The sequence below is a fragment of the Impatiens glandulifera genome, chromosome 5, assembly GCF_907164915.1.
Source record: "Impatiens glandulifera chromosome 5, dImpGla2.1, whole genome shotgun sequence".
NCBI lineage: Eukaryota > Viridiplantae > Streptophyta > Magnoliopsida > Ericales > Balsaminaceae > Impatiens > Impatiens glandulifera.
Window position 1 is genome coordinate 27,491,194 of NC_061866.1, and position 20,496 is coordinate 27,511,689.

A 20,496-nucleotide genomic window follows, 5' to 3' on the forward strand; every position below is an offset into this window, starting at 1 on the left:
ATTATAATACAAGTTTTAAACAAGTAGCACGTTGTTGATGGTTAGATTACCATGGATAATATTACCCTTACCCATGGTCTTACCCTTGCGGTTATCTCCAAAAGTGATCTTAGGACCTGAGCATTCTGTTATATCAGTTAGAAGCCGTTTTTCTCCAGTCATGTGTCTAGAACATCCACTATCCAAATACCAAACTGAATCCTACAGACAGTTAACCTACACAAAAACATATTTACAAACTTTTTGGTACCCACATTCACTTGGATCCTCGATCAATCAGTCCCTTAAGAATCCATATTTGAGTTATTCTGGTGGACTTCCCTTTTGTGTAGTAATAAGTGCGTATGATTTCAGCTTAGCAGACGTCTTCCTGCTAGCAGTTGTTCCCTTAACCTTAGAGGATGGTTTTTGTTTAAAACTCATTGACTTCTTGTCAGGTTTTAATTTGCCAGACTTACTAGCTGCCTTCTTCTTAGGTTTTAGTCAGCTTACAGTTGGCGAAATATGAATAATTTCATCCTTTAAAGTTAGATCCTCACAGTTTGGATCAGTTCGATTATCAGTTAAACTCCCTTTGACAAAGTTTATAGGCTTAAACTTGTTTGTTATTGAGTTTAGCTTCTTACAGAACCTTTTTTTTGGGGGGGGGAACAGCTAAGTGTCATTTCATTAAAAAGACCCAAAAGAGGGGAAAAAAATACAAAAGTTTAAGATCAGATCTAGACAATTTCTAGATTTGACAATGAAATAATAATTAAATTACAGACAATAACAATAATCAATTAGATCCTACAGCGTTTTTTCTTTTATTCTACTTGTGACCTTCTCAAACAAAATATCCCATATCTGGCAGAGCTTTCTATTCTCTTCATTCCTTTCGATTCCTCTCCAGGATTGAATGAGTACATTTCTATCTGAAGTTATATCTCTCCAAATATCTTCAGCGGTTCTACTTCCTTTCTTTCTTTCTGAAGTTCTTGAATTTCTTTCTTTCCAGATATTGTAGATTACTGTTTCAAAGTAGCATTTCAAAATACTTACATAGAAGGATCATCCTTTACTTTATTCTTCATCCACTCTTGGATTTCTTTCCATATTTCTAAAAAGTTTATGTTGTTAATGTTTGCAGCATACATCCTCCAGATTTGTATTACAAAAGAGCATTCCCCAAATAAATGATTTATGCTTTCCTCAACTCCCGAACATAGAACACAGTTGATATCAGGAATATTTATGTATTTTCGAATTCTGTCTTTTTTTGTCAACCTTTTCTTGTATACCAGCTAGAGAATAAATTAGTGACGAAGAATAATCTTTGAAGACCATACCACATTATGCCAATCTACCTCCTGTTCTAACCATTTCTCATGCCTTTCCTGTAATAAACTTCTCATTGCTTTCTGTTTTCCAACATATTTCATCATTACTTTCATTGACTTGCTTTTGCCTCATTAGGTTTAGGATTCTATCACCTTCTGGAATACGCCTCAAAAGTGAATCACATTTACCTTCATAGAGGTCTCTAAATGAGTACTTGATGTATTCTCTTCTAACTCTGTTTCCTTACATTTCTTCTTTGAATATAATGGGAATATTATCCAGCCAAGGATCATGCCAGAATAGTACCCCTCTTCCATTTCCAATTGTGGTTGTCACCATTTGAAAGGTGTCTTTTCTTGTTTTTAGGATTTTCTTCAATGACCATGTCATTCTTTCATTGATGCTTCGTGTCCAGATACTCTGCTCTTCTTTTCATAAATCTTATATGCACCCATTTAACCCATAGGGAGTCCGCTTTTTGCTCTAACTCCTATAAGCTCTTGATGGTGAAGGTTTTGTTCCATTCAACACAACTTTTTATTCCTAGTCCGCCTTCTTCTATGGGAGTACAAATATCCTCCCATTTGACTTTTTTTCCTCCTCTGCCTTGTGTTCCCCAGATGTAGTCTCTCATGATTCTATCAAGTTCAGCCATTACTTTCTTTGGGATGACTATCTGTTGTGCCCAGTAGCCAATAATTCCAAAGATGACTCTTTTAACGAGCTCAATTCTACTTGCATAAGACATTTTTTCGTAGCCCAACCCAAGATAGAATTTCTAACATTTTCTACCAGTTGTCTGAAATGATTATATCGGAGTTGTTTTGATGACAGGGGTACTCCAAGGTATTTCACTAGTAGTTCACCTTCCATGACTCCCATAATATTGAATATGTTTTCTTTCCTTTCTTCATTAACCCCTCCATAGAAAACTTGACTTTTGTCCTCATTGATGTATGGACCTATAATACTCGAAAAGATTGTTAGAGCTTCTTTGATTATACTAACAACTTCAACATCCTCATAAGCCACAAAAAAATAGATTAACTGTAAAACATATATGGGTTATTGCTTCTTTTTTGCAGTACGGGTGAAATTTGAAATGATGACTTCTCAAAAGCATTTTTAAAATGCAGTCAAGAATTTCCATTATTAAGACAAATAAGTAAGGAGATATAGGGTCTCCTTGCCTTACTCCCCTTTCACCCTTGAAAAAGCCTCCATGAATACCATTCACGCTCACAACAAAGTGAGGAGTGGAAACACATTGCATAATCCAATCAATGAAAATAATTGGAAAATCTGTAGCAAGGAGGAAATCGTGGATTGATCCCCATTTGATCGAGTCAAAAGCTTTTTTAATGTCAATTTTGAAAGCCACACGTGGCGATATGTTTTTCTTTCCATATCTATTCAATAAGCTCTGCATGAGTAGGATGTTATGGGAAATAGAGCGTTTAGGAATAAATGTTGATTGCTATAATCCTACAAGCTTATCAATAACTGTTTTCAAACGTTGCGAAATAATTTTTGAAATAATTTTGTAAATAACATTGCAACATTAAATAGGACGAAAGTCCTAAATTTTTTCCAGAATTGAATTATTAGGAATCAAATTCAACACTATGACGTTTCATTGCTTCAACATTTTCCTATTTTGGAAGAATTCTAACACCCCTTCGCTTACATCTTTACCTACTATTTCCCACTTCTTCTTATAAAACTTGTCTGAGTCATTATTGTCATATCCTAAACCGGATTTGCATCCAGGAGGCCTTAGCATAATAATTTGTTGTTTGACAGTTTCTCCAGACTTCGTCCAGGAACTTACCACATATGTCAAACGTTGATTTTCAAAAAACAGTGTTTGAACTTTTTCTTTGAAAATCTCATTCTCAGATGAGAGCTCATTTACCTTATTTTCAAAAGGTTTTGGTTTAGAAACTTGAGATGAATACGAGTTATTAGATTCATATTTTAATTTCATTTCGTTAAATGAGTCTAATAACTTCTTGTACTCACTAACCATGTCATTGAGTGAAGTAGTTAATTCATGTTTTGTAAAACCTTTTGATGAAGAGTTCAGTACCTTTGATTTGTCGTCTGCCATCAGGCATGTAACAACTTCATTATCACTATCGCCAGATGATTTCTCTAAATCACTATAAGCCCATTTGGACTTGCTTTCAGCACTTATAAGAGCCTTCTGCTTATTTAGGTTCTTCTTTGTTTGAACATTACAGCCATATATTTGGATGAGCTTCTCCCAGATTTCTTTAGCGAAGAAGCATGACTTGATCTTGCTAAACACATCCATGTTGAACTACTTGTATAAGATGTCTTTGGAAATATAGTCTAAGTTGTTCATCATCTTTTCTTCAGTCGTCCATTCGCATCTCGGCTTTTCAATTTTTATAGGACCATTAGAGATGATATACAGCATGTCATAATCGATAGCAGCCAAATGCGTTTGCATCTTTATCTTCCAGCATTCGTAGTTTTCTTTCGAGAACATGAGAATTTGGTTAACTATAGACATAATTCGGGTTCTTGTTTCTTGAGAATAGAAAACATTGATATGATACCAATTGATAGGATCGGTGCAATCAATAGAGACGGAGTCTGACTATTGTTAGCAACTTCGGATAAACGGATTGATAGAAATCTTGTTAGGGATTAATATCACTTTCTATTCTTCGTAAACCTTTACAAACTCTTGAAACAATTTTAGTGCGGAACTGTTTGTTTAGGTTTGAAGCTTTGAAACAATGAATGATGAAAGACAGAAGGTAAAGAATACAACAAGTTGTTTATGGATGTTTGGAGCTAACTCTCATACGTCACCCCTTCTTTCAACAACTGGAAGGATTTCACTAAACTTTTTTGAATTAAAAACAACTTACTGAATAGTTAACACTTTGTTGAACAAAACAAAACTCTGTTCAACTTACAATATGATCAATAATATCTCTCAGCTAGATAGTATTTTTGATTCTCTCTTGAACTTAGAAAATGATGTACAATCAGTAAGTGCAAGAGTAAGCTTGTAAAGTTGTAGCAAAATGAGCAGAGTAACCCGTAGATCGAGAGATTCGGCCGTTATCCTTGAGTATCTATTTATAGTAGAAGGACACCAACGGTTGAATATTCTTCATGGACACTTGGCAAGCGTCCATTGGAAAGTCTCCACAGTACAAGAGTACAGCAGACTATGTGCTCATGGATCGTGGCCATACTGAATGGTAGTGTGTCGGATATCCTTCTAGAACTGTCATGTACTGAACAAGTAGTGGGAAAAATATTCGCATACGTGGCGTTCATTCATTTGATGCAAATAGGTGGCATACTAGACTGCAAGAAAGAGTGGAGCAGGAATAGCGTGCAGCTAGTTGATCGTGGGTGGACGTATGCTAACTTCAAACGGGTGCTGAAGCGAGGCATTAGACGTGCTCCATTAGACTGCCAAGTCTAAGGGAGTTAGACGTCAATGTCTAACAGTGAGTTCCATTATACTACCAAGTCTAATGGAGTTAGACTACAACGTCTAACTTTACATCCCATTAGACTACCACGTCTAATGGAATTAGACTGCAGCGTCTAACTACATATTACTTCAAACTAATCTAAAGGAGTTAGACGCCAACGTCTAACTACGTGTCTACTAGACTAGCATGTCTAACTACGTATTTGTTAGACTAACACGTCTAACTATGTATCGGTTAGACTTGCACGTCTAACTATGTATTTGTTAGACTGGCACGTCTAACTACGTATCTGTTAGACTTGCACGTCTAACTATGTATCTGTTAGACTAGCACATCTAATTACGAATCTATTAGACTGGCACCTCTAACTGCGTATCTTTTAGACTGGAACGTTTAACTACGTATTTGTTAGACTAGCACGTCTAACTACGTATCTGTTAGACTGGCACGTCTAACTACATATATGTTAGATTGGCACGTCTAACTACGTATCTGTTAGACTTGCACGTCTAACTACGTATCTGTTAGACTTGCACGTCTAACTAGAAACACGTCTAATTAGCATGCTTAAACCGCATCTAAGTTAGCTAGATCTGATGCACCTGCATAAAAACAATTAGACAATTTAGCTTTATTCATAACTGAGATTTAATCACAGTTATAATTAAGTTTTAATCGTATATATATCATCAAAACAAAGTTGGCATTGAATAGACTTATTCTCTTAACAAAATAATTTGACCTAACAATTAATAGATTACCTTTCTCAAATCTCTCTTTTCTCTCCACAATATCTTCATTTTTCTGTAGAATCTTGAAATGCACTTGCCCTGTCATATCAATTAATTGATTGTCATTTCATTTCATTTATTTTTTCCTTTTTTCTTTTATTATATAAATATAACATCTTTACAATACCAATGTTGTCACACCATAAAATATGAAGACGGTTCATAGTGATGTGAAAATTGCCTAAAAAAGTTTGTCGCTAACAAAATTCAGCAATAACATAAACAAAGACATGATATTCAAACTCATTATTAGAGGAATACCAATAAGCTGTTTTTGGAAATAATATAAGATGAGATTATCCCAAAAAATATACAAATAATTAGTAGTGGATTAACAATCAACATGACAATCATACCAATCAATATCAGACTATGTGGTAAGAAAAGGGGGTGACAATGTCAAAAAAAAAATATGTAGCATGTGACTTTTTATGTCAAAAGATAATGTAATATTTGTTTGACAACTACCCAATAAATGGTAGTGGGATAGTGATAGAGATTAATCCCATGGTTATTATTGATAAACAATGTTACAATATATACTAGTCAAAAGACTCTTAATAAGGTAAACCACTAATCTAGGAATCTAAACAAGGTAACCCACTAATCTAGGAATCTAAACAAGGTAACAAGATATATACAATATACTAATACACCCCCGCAGTCGAAACGGGAGATTCTCGGACGCTGAGACTGTCTCTGAAATCTTCAAATAGTATGCGCGGAAGTCCTTTGGTGAATATGTCAGCGATTTGAAAACGAGAAGGCATATGAAGAATGCGAACTTTACCTCTATCTACTTTTTCCCTTACAAAGTGTATGTCCATTTCGATGTGTTTGGTACGTTGATGTTGGACCGGATTTTGGGAGAGATAAATCGCACTTATGTTGTCGCAGTAGACCAGTGTGGCTTTGTCCAATGAGATACGAAGTTCTAACAATAAATTGCGAAGCCAACAGGATTCGGAGACAACATTGGCAACTCCTCTATATTCAGCTTCAGCACTAGAACGAGAAAGTGTGGATTGCCGTTTTGACGACCAAGACAGAAGATTATCGCCTAGGAAGACGCAATAGCCAGATGTAGAGCGACGGGTATCTGGACATCCTCCCCAGTCTGCATCAGTATATGAAACGAGTGTAGACAGTGAGGATTTGTAAAGATGAAGGCCATAGTGCTTTGTACCCTGTAAGTATCGAATGATTCTGTGTAAGGCAGCCAAGTGAGCCTCTTTCGGATCATGCATGTGGAGGCAAATTTGCTGGACTGCATATGAAATATCAGGACGTGTGAAAGTAAGATACTGTAGTGCTCCGGCTAAACTTCTGTAATGAGTGGGGTCAGAGACTGGTGGACTAGTTGATTTTCCAAGTTTGCCATTTGTATCGACCGGCGTTTGTGTTGATTTGCAAGTAGACATTCCAGCACGATCAATAATTTCTTCAGCATATTTCTTCTGACTAAGACAAAGTCCATCCTTAGTATACGATACAGCAACTCCCAAGAAATAGCTTAATTTACCTAAATCCTTCATAGCAAATTCTGCGCCTAAGCTTTTCATGAGAGTCTGACGTAACTGATCAGACGAAGCCGTAATGATAATGTCATCAACATACAAGAGTAGATAGGCAATTTCGGACCCATGTTGATAGATAAAAAGCGAATGATCAGTCGTGCTGTGTGTAAAACCGATTGTAGAGACAAAATCTGCAAACCTTTGATACCAAGCACGAGGAGCTTGTTTTAAGCCGTATAAAGATTTGCGCAATAAACAAACATGGTCGGGAAAGATTTTGTCTCTAAAACCGAAAGGCTGATGCATGTAAACTGTTTCGTTGAGATTACCATGTAAAAATGCATTCTTGACGTCCATTTGGTGAATGGACCAAGACTTCGATAAAGCAATGCTCAGAACAGTTCGTATGGTGGCTGGTTTGACAACAGGACTAAAGGTTTCTTCACAATTGATTCCAATCTGCTGAGACCTGCCATCACCAACAAGACGGGCTTTATGCCTCTCAAAAGAGCCGTCAGAGTTAGTTTTATGCTTAAAAATCCACATGCATCGTATAATATCAACACCCTGAGGACGCGGAACCAAGTCCCAAGTCTTATTACTAATTAAAGCGTTAAACTCATCGTCCATGGCGGCTTTCCAATTCGGGTCTGATAAAGCTAACTTTGGGTTTTTGGGAATAGGCGATGGAGATGTGAGTGTGTTTAGATTGAAAATGCGTTTTGGACAGACAATCCCATCCATTGCGCGGGTTCGTATTGTCCGTGTTGGATTGATGATGGTTGGTGAATGATTTGGACGGTTTGGTCTTGTGGACGGGCTGGTCGTGTTTGGGTTTGGGCCTGGTGAAGTGGTGATGGGTGATGGTGGGTTTGGTGGAGTGTGTTGAGTTGATAATGGGCTCGGTAATGGAGTGTTGTTTGGTGGGGAAATGGACTCGGTGATGGGCGGGGTTTGGATGTGTATTGGGATGGTTATTGGTTCGGATTGAGATGGGTGAGTTGAGTTTGGGTTTTGGACAAGAGAAAAGGGAAATTTTGTTTCGTCAAAAATGACGTGACGAGAGATGATAAATCTTTTTGAGGCTGGGTCGTAGCATTTGTAGCCGCGATGATTAGAGGGGTATCCTAAAAAGACACAAGGGGTAGAGCGTTTATGAAGTTTGTGAATAGTGGTTGGAGGAAGAAGAGGATAGCAAAGACAACCGAAAATTTTTAGGTGAGAGTAAGAAGGAGTTCGGTTATATAGAAGTTGAGTGGGTGAGAAATTTCGAATTTGTTTATTTGGAAGAATATTTAGGAGATAAGTGGTCATTTCGAGGGCGTGATGCCAAAAATTTAACGGGAGAGAAGCATGAGTAAGCAATGTTCGAATCATGTTATTTATGGTGCGTATTTTTCTTTCTGCTTTACCATTTTGAGGAGAAGTATAGGGGCAAGAGAGGCGAAATTGTAGACCATTTTTGTCACAAAATGTACGAAATTGACTGTTGTTATATTCAGTTCCGTTGTCACATTGGATTGTTTTAATGGGCTTTTGAAATTGTGTTTGAATTTGATTTTGAAGTGTAGAGAAGACGGAGAATACTTGGGATTTGTTTCCAATTGGAAAAGTCCAAAGGAAATTTGTGTAATCATCAAGAAACAGAATATAGTATTTATGTCCATTTGTACTTAGCACAGGCGACGTCCACAAATCACTATGAATAATATCGAATGGGGAAGTAGTATAAGAGACAGAATTGGTAAATGGTAACTTAACTTGTTTACCAAAGATGCAAGACTCACAGAGTTTAGACCCTAAAACGGGCTTACAAGAAATAGAATTTGATTTATTGAGAGAATGCAAAATATCGACACCGGGGTGTCCTAATCTATTATGCCATAAATTTGACGAAATTGCAGTAAACGAAGAATTAGTTGGGGGTTTTTGGCTTTGGCTCGACAGAGAGAGTGGGTAGAGATCCCCCGAGCTATTGTTCCTCATGATAACCTTCCCCGTCTGGAAATCCTTTACAGAAAAACCAAGTGAGTCAAATTCTACAGAGACGTTGTTATCACGAGTAAACCGACGAATAGATATAAGATTTTTAATGAGTTTGGGAGCATGTAGAACATTGTTCAGAAGTAAGGGTGGTAAGGGTGGTTTTAAGTTAGTTTTACCAATACCGCGAATCGGGATTTCCTGTCCACTCCCAACAATGATATTTTTAACACAATTTAAATTAGAATAAGGCGAGAGACTACCTGAGTTGGGTGTCATGTGTGAAGTTGCTCCCGAATCCATGTACCAAGTATCGTCAGGCGGAGTAAGGGATAAAGTGTGCATCGCCTGATTGATATCGGTTGCAACGTAACTTTGGGGCTGCTGCTGGCTCGTCTCAGCCATGTAGGCCTGCTGTGGCCGAGAACCGAGTACGCCTGCTCCTGCTGTCCGAGTGTGTTGCTGCTGATAGCCAGAACCGCGCCAGGAGGCGCCTTGTTGCTGTTGACCAGATGCGTGCCAGGGGGCGCTTTGCTGCTGCGGCCAGATCTGTTGTGTCGGGTAGGGACAAGGGGGTGCTGTCCAGCCCGCAGGCGCCCACTGTGCCCATTGCTGTTGGCCAGGAGGTGCCCAGAATTGCTGCTGCTGGTGGTATGTGCGGCTGGTGTTGCGACCGCGTCCTCTGCCGCGCTGGCTGCGTCCTCGGCCCTGGCCGGCCTGTTCCTGCGCGCTAGAGGTGCCCTGCTGCTGCTGCTGGCCGGTAGCACGGGCTGATTGGCTAGAGTTGTTTCCGCGGCCTTGGCTACGATCGTCCGAGGCAATAAAAGAGGTGTTTGTGTGGACGAATTCATCCTTCCTTGTTTCAACAAGGAGCAAATCAGATCTAGCATCGTAGAAAGATGGGAGAGGCTTCTTTTGACCTATTATGGTGGCGATTGTTTCGTAGTTTTCATTCAAACCCCCAAGTAGACGCAACACCAGTCGATTTTCAGAAACGGGGCAATCAACATTAGCAAGTTGATCCGCAATCATCTTCAATTCAGTGCAATAAGCACTCATGTTTGGGAAATCATTGAGACGAATTTGAGAAAACCTATTTTCAAGATACATAGCGCGAGAACCTGTGTTATCTTGAAATATATTCGCTAAACGTTCCCAAGCCTGAGCAGCCGTCATACCAGGTTTTTGGATCGTGTTTAGTAGATCCTTGGATATTGTTCCAAATATCCATTGCTTGACAAGGGCGTCAAGGCGTTTCCACAGAAGAGAGTCGGTCTCGGAAGATGTTGAAGGTGTTTCGGAGGCGTTGGGAGTTTTTGGTTTGAGATGTTCGTAAACATTGTGAATCAAGCAGTGGTTTTCGAGAAGGTCTGCCCAAGAGAGATATTCCTCGCTACCCATCTCTAGGGTGATAGGAATTATGGAGCGGAGATTGTTAACAGAGAAAGCAGAGTGGTATTGAGAAACAGACATGGTGGTGGGCGTCTGACTTTGATTGGAGGAGGAGTCTGAATTAGTAGGTGGGACAGACATTAGAAGTTTGTGCGTGAGGCAGCAAGGTGGGAGGAAGAGAAAAAAAATTCGATTGATGATCTTGAGAGGATCTTTACTCTGATACCATGATAGAGATTAATCCCATGGTTATTATTGATAAACAATGTTACAATATATACTAGTCAAAAGACTCTTAATAAGGTAAACCACTAATCTAGGAATCTAAACAAGGTAACAAGATATATACAATATACTAATAGATAGGACATAAATGCAAGCTTAAAGTATGTGAGAGTAAAATATTAAAAAGTGCCAGCAATATTTCGGTTGAGAAGTGGGCTCACTCAAGAATTCACCATCATATTTAGAAAAACAAGTATTAGTGACAACAAGAGTGTGGAGTGTCTATGCATCCAACATATTAACTCTATGAATATATAATTAGCTTGACTAAGAAACAACCAATAATGAATATCACAATGTCTTTAAGAGAAAAGAACTCACACAATTCAGATACGGTGGACATAAAATGAGATGAAAAATTACCGTAAATATAATATCATCCGTGTATATTAGTGATAATGTGAGATATCAAATTTGTAATATAGAGAGTGATTTATTAGATTTGAATTTAGTAAAACGAATGGATAATAGAGCAATGCATAACATGTAATGTCTGGTACGTGGTTTACTTGAGTCCATAAATAGTTTTGTAGACGTCATACATGGTGTAGAAAATTAGGCATATAAATTCATGTGGTTGAATCATATAGAATTTTCAAGTAATGGATCATTATAAAAAATAATGCTTACATCAAAGTGGAGAGCCCAATGTCATGTAACAACAACAAGGGAGAGAGTAGTACAGATAGTACTAGGTTGGTTTGGCAACTGGACTAAATGTTCATCAATGTCAAATTGTTGATCAAAATCTTCGCAATAAGTCATGTTTTGAGATGTTCAATTAAACAACAACAAGGGAGAGAGTAGTACAGATAGTACTAGGTTGGTTTGGAAACTGGACTAAATGTTCGTCAATTTAAAATTTTTTATCAAAATATTCACAATAAGTCATGTTTTGAGATGTTCAAATAATCCATCAACTTTTTATTTGAGCTTAAAAATATATTTGCATCCAACCATATCATGAGTTTGAGTTCGCAAAATAAATACTCAAATGTTGTCCTGAAGATGACAAAGATAATAATTATATGCAGATGTCATGTCGGTTCTCTAAGGGCCTTTATTGGCCAATGACACCATGTAGGTCCAACACTAAAGAAGGATGCAAGGTTAATATTTAGATAATTAAATCGGTTTTTAGTGTTGGCTTTGACTATTAGAACTTTCTAAGAAACAGGTATGAAGATATGAAACTCTAAAAAATATATTTACTAAAGATATTCAACATTTACAAACAACCCTTATATATGAGTAATTAGTCTAGAAACTCTATATTACTTATACATACAGGCCCAAGCCCATTAATAATTAAATAAATCCTAATTGTATAAAAGACAATAAAGGCCTACAATTTTCAATTTTCTGACAATCAATTCTTAAACTCACGATCTCCCCCGTAAGCTTGACTTGGTTCGATATTCTTCACGTTGAGCAGCTCTCGCATATCTACAAATTTGACTTTTGATAGTGCCTTAGTGAGAATGTCTGCACGTTACTCTCTAGTGCCTACGAACTTTACAACGATTTGTCGATTCTCGATGCATTCACGGATGAAGTGGAACCGAGTGTCAATGTGTTTTCTAAATCCATGAAACATCGGGTTCTTTATTAATGCTATTGCGGACTTGTTGTTGACATAGAGGGTTACCGGCCTCGGCTCGCATTTGAGCACCTCGCTCAACAAGTTTCTTAGCCAAAGTCCATAGCACGACGCTGCAGTAGTTGCCATAAACTCCGCCTCACATGAAGATAAAGCAACAGTTCATTGCTTTTGAGATTGCCAGGTGATCAGATTCCCGTTGAGATAAAACATCATTCCTCTAGTACTTTTTCTATGGTTTGTGTCACCAGTTAGGTCGTTGTCAGTAAAACCAACAAGTTCTTCAACTTCTCGTCCTCTTCTTAACTAAATCCCATAACTCATTGTTCCTTTCACGTAACGAAGAATATGTTTTATTGTCTGTTGGTGTAGAGTGGGAGGCTTCTTCATGTATCGACTCATTATGCCAACTACATAGGAGATATATGGTCGAATGTGCGTCAAGTACTTGAGACACCCGATGATATGTCTATACTCCTTCGGATCCACTATGCTTCCTTCCACATCCTTTCTAAGCTGCAACTTTGCTTCCATAGGATACTTTCTCAAGTTACAATCCTCCATTGCAAATTGTTTCAACACCTTCTTCGCGTAAGCTTTCTACTTCACCTCGATGCTATCTTTCTTCTGGTCCACCTCGATACTAAGATAGTACGAGAGTAGCCCGAGATCACTCATCTCAAACTCCTTTATCATCTGTTTTTTGAACTACTCAACACCCTTGATGCTTGATCTTGTCACAATCAAGTCGTCGACGTATACGCCAACAATGAGTACTTCTTCTTCATGGTTTCTCATGTACACAGCCTGCTCTTGAGAACACTTCACAAAACCAAGACTCATCATTCTCTTGTTAAGGCAAGTGTTCCACTCCCTTGGTGTTTGATGTAGTCTGTAGACAGCCTTGTATAACTTGTACACCATGTGTTATTTATTCTTGATGATTAAGCCTTTAGGTTGAGTGACATAGACTTCTTCTTCGATGTCACCATTGAAAAACACTGATTTGACATCCAAATGGTGAATCTCCCATCCACGGTGAGCTGCGATGGCAAGAATTATCCTAACTGTGTCAAGTTTCACCACCGATGCAAATGTCTCCTCAAAGTGAACGCATTACTTCTGCACATAGCCTTTTGCTACGAATCTCGCTTTGTGCTTGAGGATTTTGCCTTCGCTGTCTCTTTCAACTTGAAAACTCACTTTAATATGATGGTCTTATGACCAAGTGGTAAGTCGGTGAGCTCCCATGTCTTGTTCTTCCTGATAGACTCGAGCTCTTTGTTCATGGCCTCATTGCACAATTCTTCAACTACCAACTCGTGATATGTTGTTGGCTCGTTGGTGGTGAGCAACAGCAATTCATCAAGATCCATCAGGAAGATATGAAACTCTAGAAAATAGATATTTTCTAAAGAGGAAAAAAAATCTTGAGAATCTTTAGTGTTGTATATTCAACATTTACAAACAACCTTTATATATGGTAATTAGCCTAGAAATCCTAAATTACTTATACATACAGGTCCAAGCCCATTAATAATTAAATAAACTCTAATTGTATAAAAGACAATAAAGGCCTGCAACTTTCAATTTTCTAACCATCCATGCTTAAACTCACATTTGGCTCGGATAGTCATGGAATGAAATGAGCATGCAGGACATGAATGAGTGAGGTACAAGAAAGAAGGTTTCAAGTAAAAGATGTAGGTTCAACCAATGTGGAGTAGATGACTGAGAAAAAAAATTGAGGTGGATAGATCACTTGGCCTATTATGAGGGATAAGTGTGCTTGTTTCTGGAGTAATAAATATTAAAGGTTATAGATAGAACATAACATGTGAGGATAAATAGATGATTGTTGAGTTGTGTGGGTATGTGCGGAGTTATCTATTGGGTGAGTAGGTGTCGAACTTTCACAATAGCATTGACAATATTTTGATTTTGAAATGAAATCCTATTGTTGAGAGAATCCATCCAGGCGAGACAGATCTTTCTTGAGAGCCCTTTAACTGGATAATAGATTGAGAGAAACTATGAACAATTAAAATGTTGCTTACTTTAGTAACATTAACAGTATTTTTGAATGGAGAAAGGTAGCACGACTCAAATTGACAGTTTGAACTATTTGACATAACTCTGAACTCTTTGAATGTCAGTCAAAACTCATGCAGCTTTAAGAGAAGTTTCCTTATTCAATCACCTCTTTTAGATTTTTAACAGAAAACACTAGACATTAGTCTCCTCTTGCTAGATTAGTATACGCGGATTCGGGTTACCTAAGTAAAAGGCATGGAATTCGGGATTCCTTTGCGATCATGTCTTTCGGGTCCGGTTCTCGCTGAAAAAGGTTAATGATATGCCTAAAGTCCTAATATATATATTTTTTTTTGAGAAAATGAAACTGTCGAACACTTCAAAGATAGATTAATACATATATGTTATCAGGTTTTAGATAATAGTTTCATTTTTGGTTTGAATCAAAACAAAAATCTCAAATAAAATTTATAATTGTAAAAAGGACAAGAGAATTTGATTAGGAAAAAATTCACTTAGACGTATGTACTTGTATAACTAATTCACTTAGACATATGTACTAATAAAAGGTAATTTAAACTTACGTACTATCAAAAATTGGTTCGTTTAGCCTCTTTTATTAAACCATAGTTAATCTTTATTTTTTAATTAAATATTAATATATTTTATCTCTCCTTCTTTTTCATTAATAAATAAACTCTATTTTTATCTTTTTCATAAATATTTTATTATTTCTATATGAGTATTTATTATTGATTATTTTAATTTTAATTTTATTTTATATGTACGAGCATTCATCATTAATTATTTTAACTTTATGTTTTTTATGTTTTTTTATATTAACATTGATTATTAATTATTTTAAAACGATTTGGTCCCAATGGTTGAATATAATAATAACTTATCATTTTATTCTCAACAAAGAAAGGGTTCAGCAAATCACTATTCAGCTAAACATGCACTACCTCCAATATTGGAACCTTCTAAAAAAAGAGGAGTATGACATTATTGTTAGTTGGTCCGTCAAAACAATGAAAGAGTTGGAAAAATATACCAAGACAAAGGTTTATACTCTGAAGAAGAACCCAAATTGGCAGGTTGATCAAGTCTGTAAGAAGAATCCAGACACAAAGCGGGGTCAAAACTTAGCAAAAGAAAGTGAAAACAAAATCCCAAAAAAGGGACAGGTTTTTCTGGGTGCGTTCAAAACAAAGGTGGAAAAACTCGAAAATCCCTTTGAGTTCAAGCTACCATTAGATGTGGAAGAAAAATGCGTTCGATCATGGGAACAGGTGATAGTGGGTAATTATATTGGGAAGGAACCTGCCACTTTTGATGCCACTAAGAAAGAACTCATGAAGCAATGGGGAAAAGAAAGTTTAATGAAGGTCACCTCTAACAGTCACGACATGTATTTCCTAAAATTCAATTAAGAGGTTAATCTTGAGAAAATTTTAGAGTCGGGACATACACACATGGGGAAAAAATGCATGAAGCTCGAAAAATGGAATGAGGGTATGAGTTTTGACAGTATTCCAAAAGAAATAGTGCAAATCTAGTTCAAGTTGCGAAATATCCCTCCCCACATGTACAACGCGTAAGCCTTAAGCCATTTCGCTAGCCTTCTAGGAAACCCGCTATACATGGACAAAATCACTAAGGAAAGCGAAAATCTCACATATGCTAGGATGAGCGTTGAAGTTCAACCCAGAAGCGTTCTCCCCGACGAAATTACAGTGGTGGATCAAAAGGGAAATGCTACCAAGATGGACATACACTATGAATGGCGACCGTACAGATGCGTGAACTGCAATACCTTTAAACATTCTATAGTGAGATGCCCTAAATTAATGGCCAGCCAGAAAAAAAAATCAGAAACAACAAATGCAGAATGGTGAAGCCAAGAAATAAAAAGTTCCTAGTACAAATGAAACAGTGGTGGAAAAACAAGTAGTAAAAAAAGCAATGCCAAAGGGAAAGATGTTCAGAATTCGGGTGAAAGAACAAAAGGAAATCAAACTCAAGAAGAGGTAAGTAAGAAATGAAAGGAAAATATGGAAGGGAAAGACAAAGAACCTAAGGAAACATAAAATGTTGAGAAGGGTAACCCGGAAACAGAGTTGATCTCAACAGAGGCAGGAAACAAAGAACCCGTAGGCGAAGGAACTTCCAACTCCTCTTCTAACGAAATGGTTCAGGCCCAAACGCAGATGAGGGGAAGGCAACATTCTAGACCTGTAATTCCATACAAACCACAAATATGGAGGAAGGTTGTAGGGAAAAGGAAAGGAAGGAATAAGCACATTGTCAATCTTTCTTCATGAATATAATGACCTGAAATATTAGGGGGCTCAACGACCCCATCAAAAGGAAGGAAGTCAGAAGAATAATTGAAAGGTATGAAATCACTATTATGGGTATATTGGAGACAAGAGTAAGGCACAATCAAATCAATATTGTTAGTAAATGTTGTTTTGGTAGCGATTGGTCTTATATTCACAATTCAGATGGGTGTAAAAGCAGAATTTGGGTTGGCTGGAATAATAGCTTAGTTGAGGTCAAAAAGTTATTCGACAGTAAGTAGGTCATCATGGTGGAGATTGTTAGTAAGATAACAAAGGCGAAATTCTATTTTGCTGCTATATTTGGAAGCAATGTAGCAGGAGAAAGAAAACAGTTATAAAGAGAGCTCAAAAGTAAAGTTAATGATGATGAGCCTTAGATCTTAATGGGCAACTTCAATGTCACCAAATTCATCCAAGAAAGAGATCCAGAAACGGGGATCACGCTAGACATGTTGGTCTACAATGAATGCATCAGAGACATCAACTGTATTGAACCTTCTAATTCAAGTAATCTATTTTCATGGTCAGCTACTAGAGGGTTAGAGGAAATGAGGAAGAGTCGCATTGATCGTGGGTTGATCAACGAGAAATGGCAGATCTCTACCCAAGAAGCCAGATACAAGTTCTACAGTCAGGAATCTCTGATCATTACACATTGAAATTTTTCTAGGAAAGGGAGAAAATACTAAAGAGGCCTTTCAAATTCTTTAATTTCTGGATGAAAAATAAAGAATTCAAAGGAATACTAACGGAAACCTGAAATACCAATATATACGAGACAAAGATGTTTAGAGTTTGCGAAAAGCTCAGGATCCTGAAAGGTAAGCTTAACAAATTTGACAAAAAAAAATTATAGTGATATATCAAAAAGGGTAGAGGAAGCACGAGTAAAATTGGAGAATATTCAAAGAAAAAGCTTGAGGATGCAGAACCTACCTAATAATCAAGCTGAGGAGAAAGAAGCACTGACAAGTTTCAGAGATCTTTACTCAAAAGAAGAAAGTTTTTCAAGCAGAAGTCTAGAGAAAGTTGGCTTTCTTTGGGAGACAAAAATACTGTCTTCTTCTATAGGAAATACATGGCTCGAAACTTCAGGAACCAAGTCCTCAGATTGAAATATTGTAATGGGGAAATTCTTTAGGGACAAGAAGTAGTTCAAAAGAAAGCTATCACTTATTATAAGGGTCTAATTGGAACAAAAATCAGTAACGAAGGACTCGATGCCAGACTTAGGGTGTTGCAACAGATTGTTCTAAGAAGAATCGCCAATGAGGATGCTAATAAGATGGTAAAAAGGGTTAGTCAAGAAGAGATCAAGAATACTTTGTTTACGATGAAAGGAGGTAAAAGTCCAGGGCCAGATGGATACAATGCGAATTTCTTCAAGGAAAACTGGGATATAGTTGGGAAAGATGTAAGTGAAGGGGTCCTAGAAATCTTTCAAAACAGGAAAATACTTAAGCAATAGAATATTACAGTATTGAATCTGATTCCCAAAATCTCACTCCCAAAAAAAATTCAGGACTTTCTTCCTATTTCATGTTGTAATGTAATCTATAAAATCATCTCTAAAATCATGTCGCAAAGATTTAAAACTGTTATTTCAAAATTAATTAGTTTAGGGCAATCATCTTTTATTTCGAATTGCTCTATCTCCCATAACATACTTCTTATGTAGAGTTTATTGAAAAGTTATGGGAAGAAAGCTATATTTCTGAGAGTGGCTTTCAAAATTGACATTCGAAAAGCTTTTGACTCGATAAGATGGGAATTTATTCATGAATTCCTTTATGTTGTCGGTTTCCCTAACATTTTATCGAGTGGTTAATGTAGTGTGTTTCGACCCCTCACTTCATTGTTAGCATGAATGGCATACGTAGTGGCTTCTTTAAGGGTGAAAGGGGAGTAAAGCAAGGAGATCCTTTCTCACCTTACCTCTTCGTTCTTATTATGGATATCCTGGACTGTATCTTTAAAATGCTTTTAAGGAACCATAAATTCAAATTTCACTCCTACTGCAAGGAATAAGCAATAACACATGTTTGTTTTGCTGATGATCTGTTCTTAGTAGTTCACGCAGATGTTGAATCTGTTAATACAATCAAGGAAGCACTGACAATGTTTTCTAGTATTACAGGTTTATTCATTAATGAATACAAAAGTCATGCTTTCTATGGAGGAAGAATGAAAGAGAATCTGAAGCACAATATATTTAATATCATGAGGATAAAAGAAGGAACGCTTCCAGTCAAATATCTTGGAGTCCCCTTATCTGCAAATCAACTTCAAAGCTCACATTTTCGCCCACTTATTGAAAAGGTTAGAAATTCTATCTTAGGTTGGGCTACAAAAAACTTGTCTTACGCGGGAAGAATAGAGCTTGTGAAAAGAGTGACTATGGGAATCATTGGCTACTAGGCACAACAAATAGTCATTCCCAAAAAAGTTATGGTTGAACTATATAAGCTAATGAGAGACTTCATCTAGGGTACTCAAGGAAGAGGAAGAAAAAAGGTCAAATGGGAAATTGTATGTACCCCAAAGGAAGAAGGAGGGCTTGGCATTAAAAATTGTGTCATATGGAATCGAGCGCTCACAATTAGACATGTATAGGCCCTTGAGATGAAGACAGATTCATTATGGGTCAAATGGATTCATACGAGATTCATGCCAAATTAAAAATAAAATGGCATGGTCCTTGAAGAAATTCCTAAGAACCAGAGGAGAGACATATTAGATGATGAAGTTCAGAATCGGGAATGGAAATGGAATATTATTCTGGCACGATCCATGGTTAGAGAATAATCTCATAATTCTTCGGGAGGAATTCCAATCTATTAAAGTCAGAATCAGAAGAAAATGTCTCTTGTACTCAATTAGAGATATTCAAAAAGAAAAATGCAGCTCTATTCTTAAGAGTATTCTAGAAGGAGTCAGAATTATGCATCTGATTAATAATATACAATTCAATGGAAACATTGATACAAAGAACTGAGATACTGTTATAAATGGAAAATTTGTGGCAAGAAAAGCATGGGAGATCATTAGAAAAAATGAGGTGGTGGTAGATTGGCACAAAGTAGTCTGGTCTTCAAAGGTTATACCTCGAAACCAATTCATTATTTGGCTGACATTCAAGAAAAGATTGGCGACAAGAGACGGAAGTAAAAAGTATATGAATATTCCAGATGTCAATTTCCCAATCTGCACAGAAAAAGAGAAAAGCAATGATCATTTGTTTGGGGAGTCCGCATTTGTATCCAAGTTGTAGATCAATTTTGCTCAGAACATGAATATCACTAAATTTCGAGGTACATGGAACGAAATCATAAATTTTGTAAAGAAAAAGGCTAAGGGAGATAGCTTTTACGCGAATGTTTTCAAATGTTTCTTTGGAGCCCTAATCTACAATACCTGGAGAGAAATAAATACAAGAATTTATAGCACGAATAAGAGAAAAGAATGAAAATTTTGGAATGATATTGTTTCTGATGGCAACGCTCTCATACATACATGGAGGGGAATTCCGATTAATGAATATTGTTGGAAGCTCAGTCAAAGATGGATATCCCCTATAAAATCATTGCAAGGAAAGGAAGGTTCAAATAGTTCTTGTTTGATGACTTGTTTGTAAAGCAAATGTTTGTTGTTCTGTTTGTTCTGTAATTCAATTGTTTGAAACTCATTTGTTTTTTTTTAACAAAGCTAGGGTTTGTCTAACTTTGTTTCTTGAAACTCATTTTC

General features: G+C 37.0%; 1 protein-coding gene across 1 annotated transcript; it reads left to right on the top strand.

Annotated features, from left to right (window-relative positions):
* The first annotated feature begins 17,135 nt into the window (after nucleotides 1–17,135).
* LOC124939164 lies at nucleotides 17,136–19,170 on the top strand. Its single transcript, XM_047479670.1, has 5 exons — nucleotides 17,136–17,374; nucleotides 17,609–17,780; nucleotides 17,894–18,166; nucleotides 18,586–18,718; nucleotides 18,824–19,170. The coding sequence occupies exons 1-5, from the start codon at nucleotides 17,136–17,138 to the stop codon at nucleotides 19,168–19,170; spliced, it is 1,164 nt and encodes a 387-aa protein (XP_047335626.1).
* The last annotated feature ends 1,326 nt before the right edge of the window (nucleotides 19,171–20,496 follow it).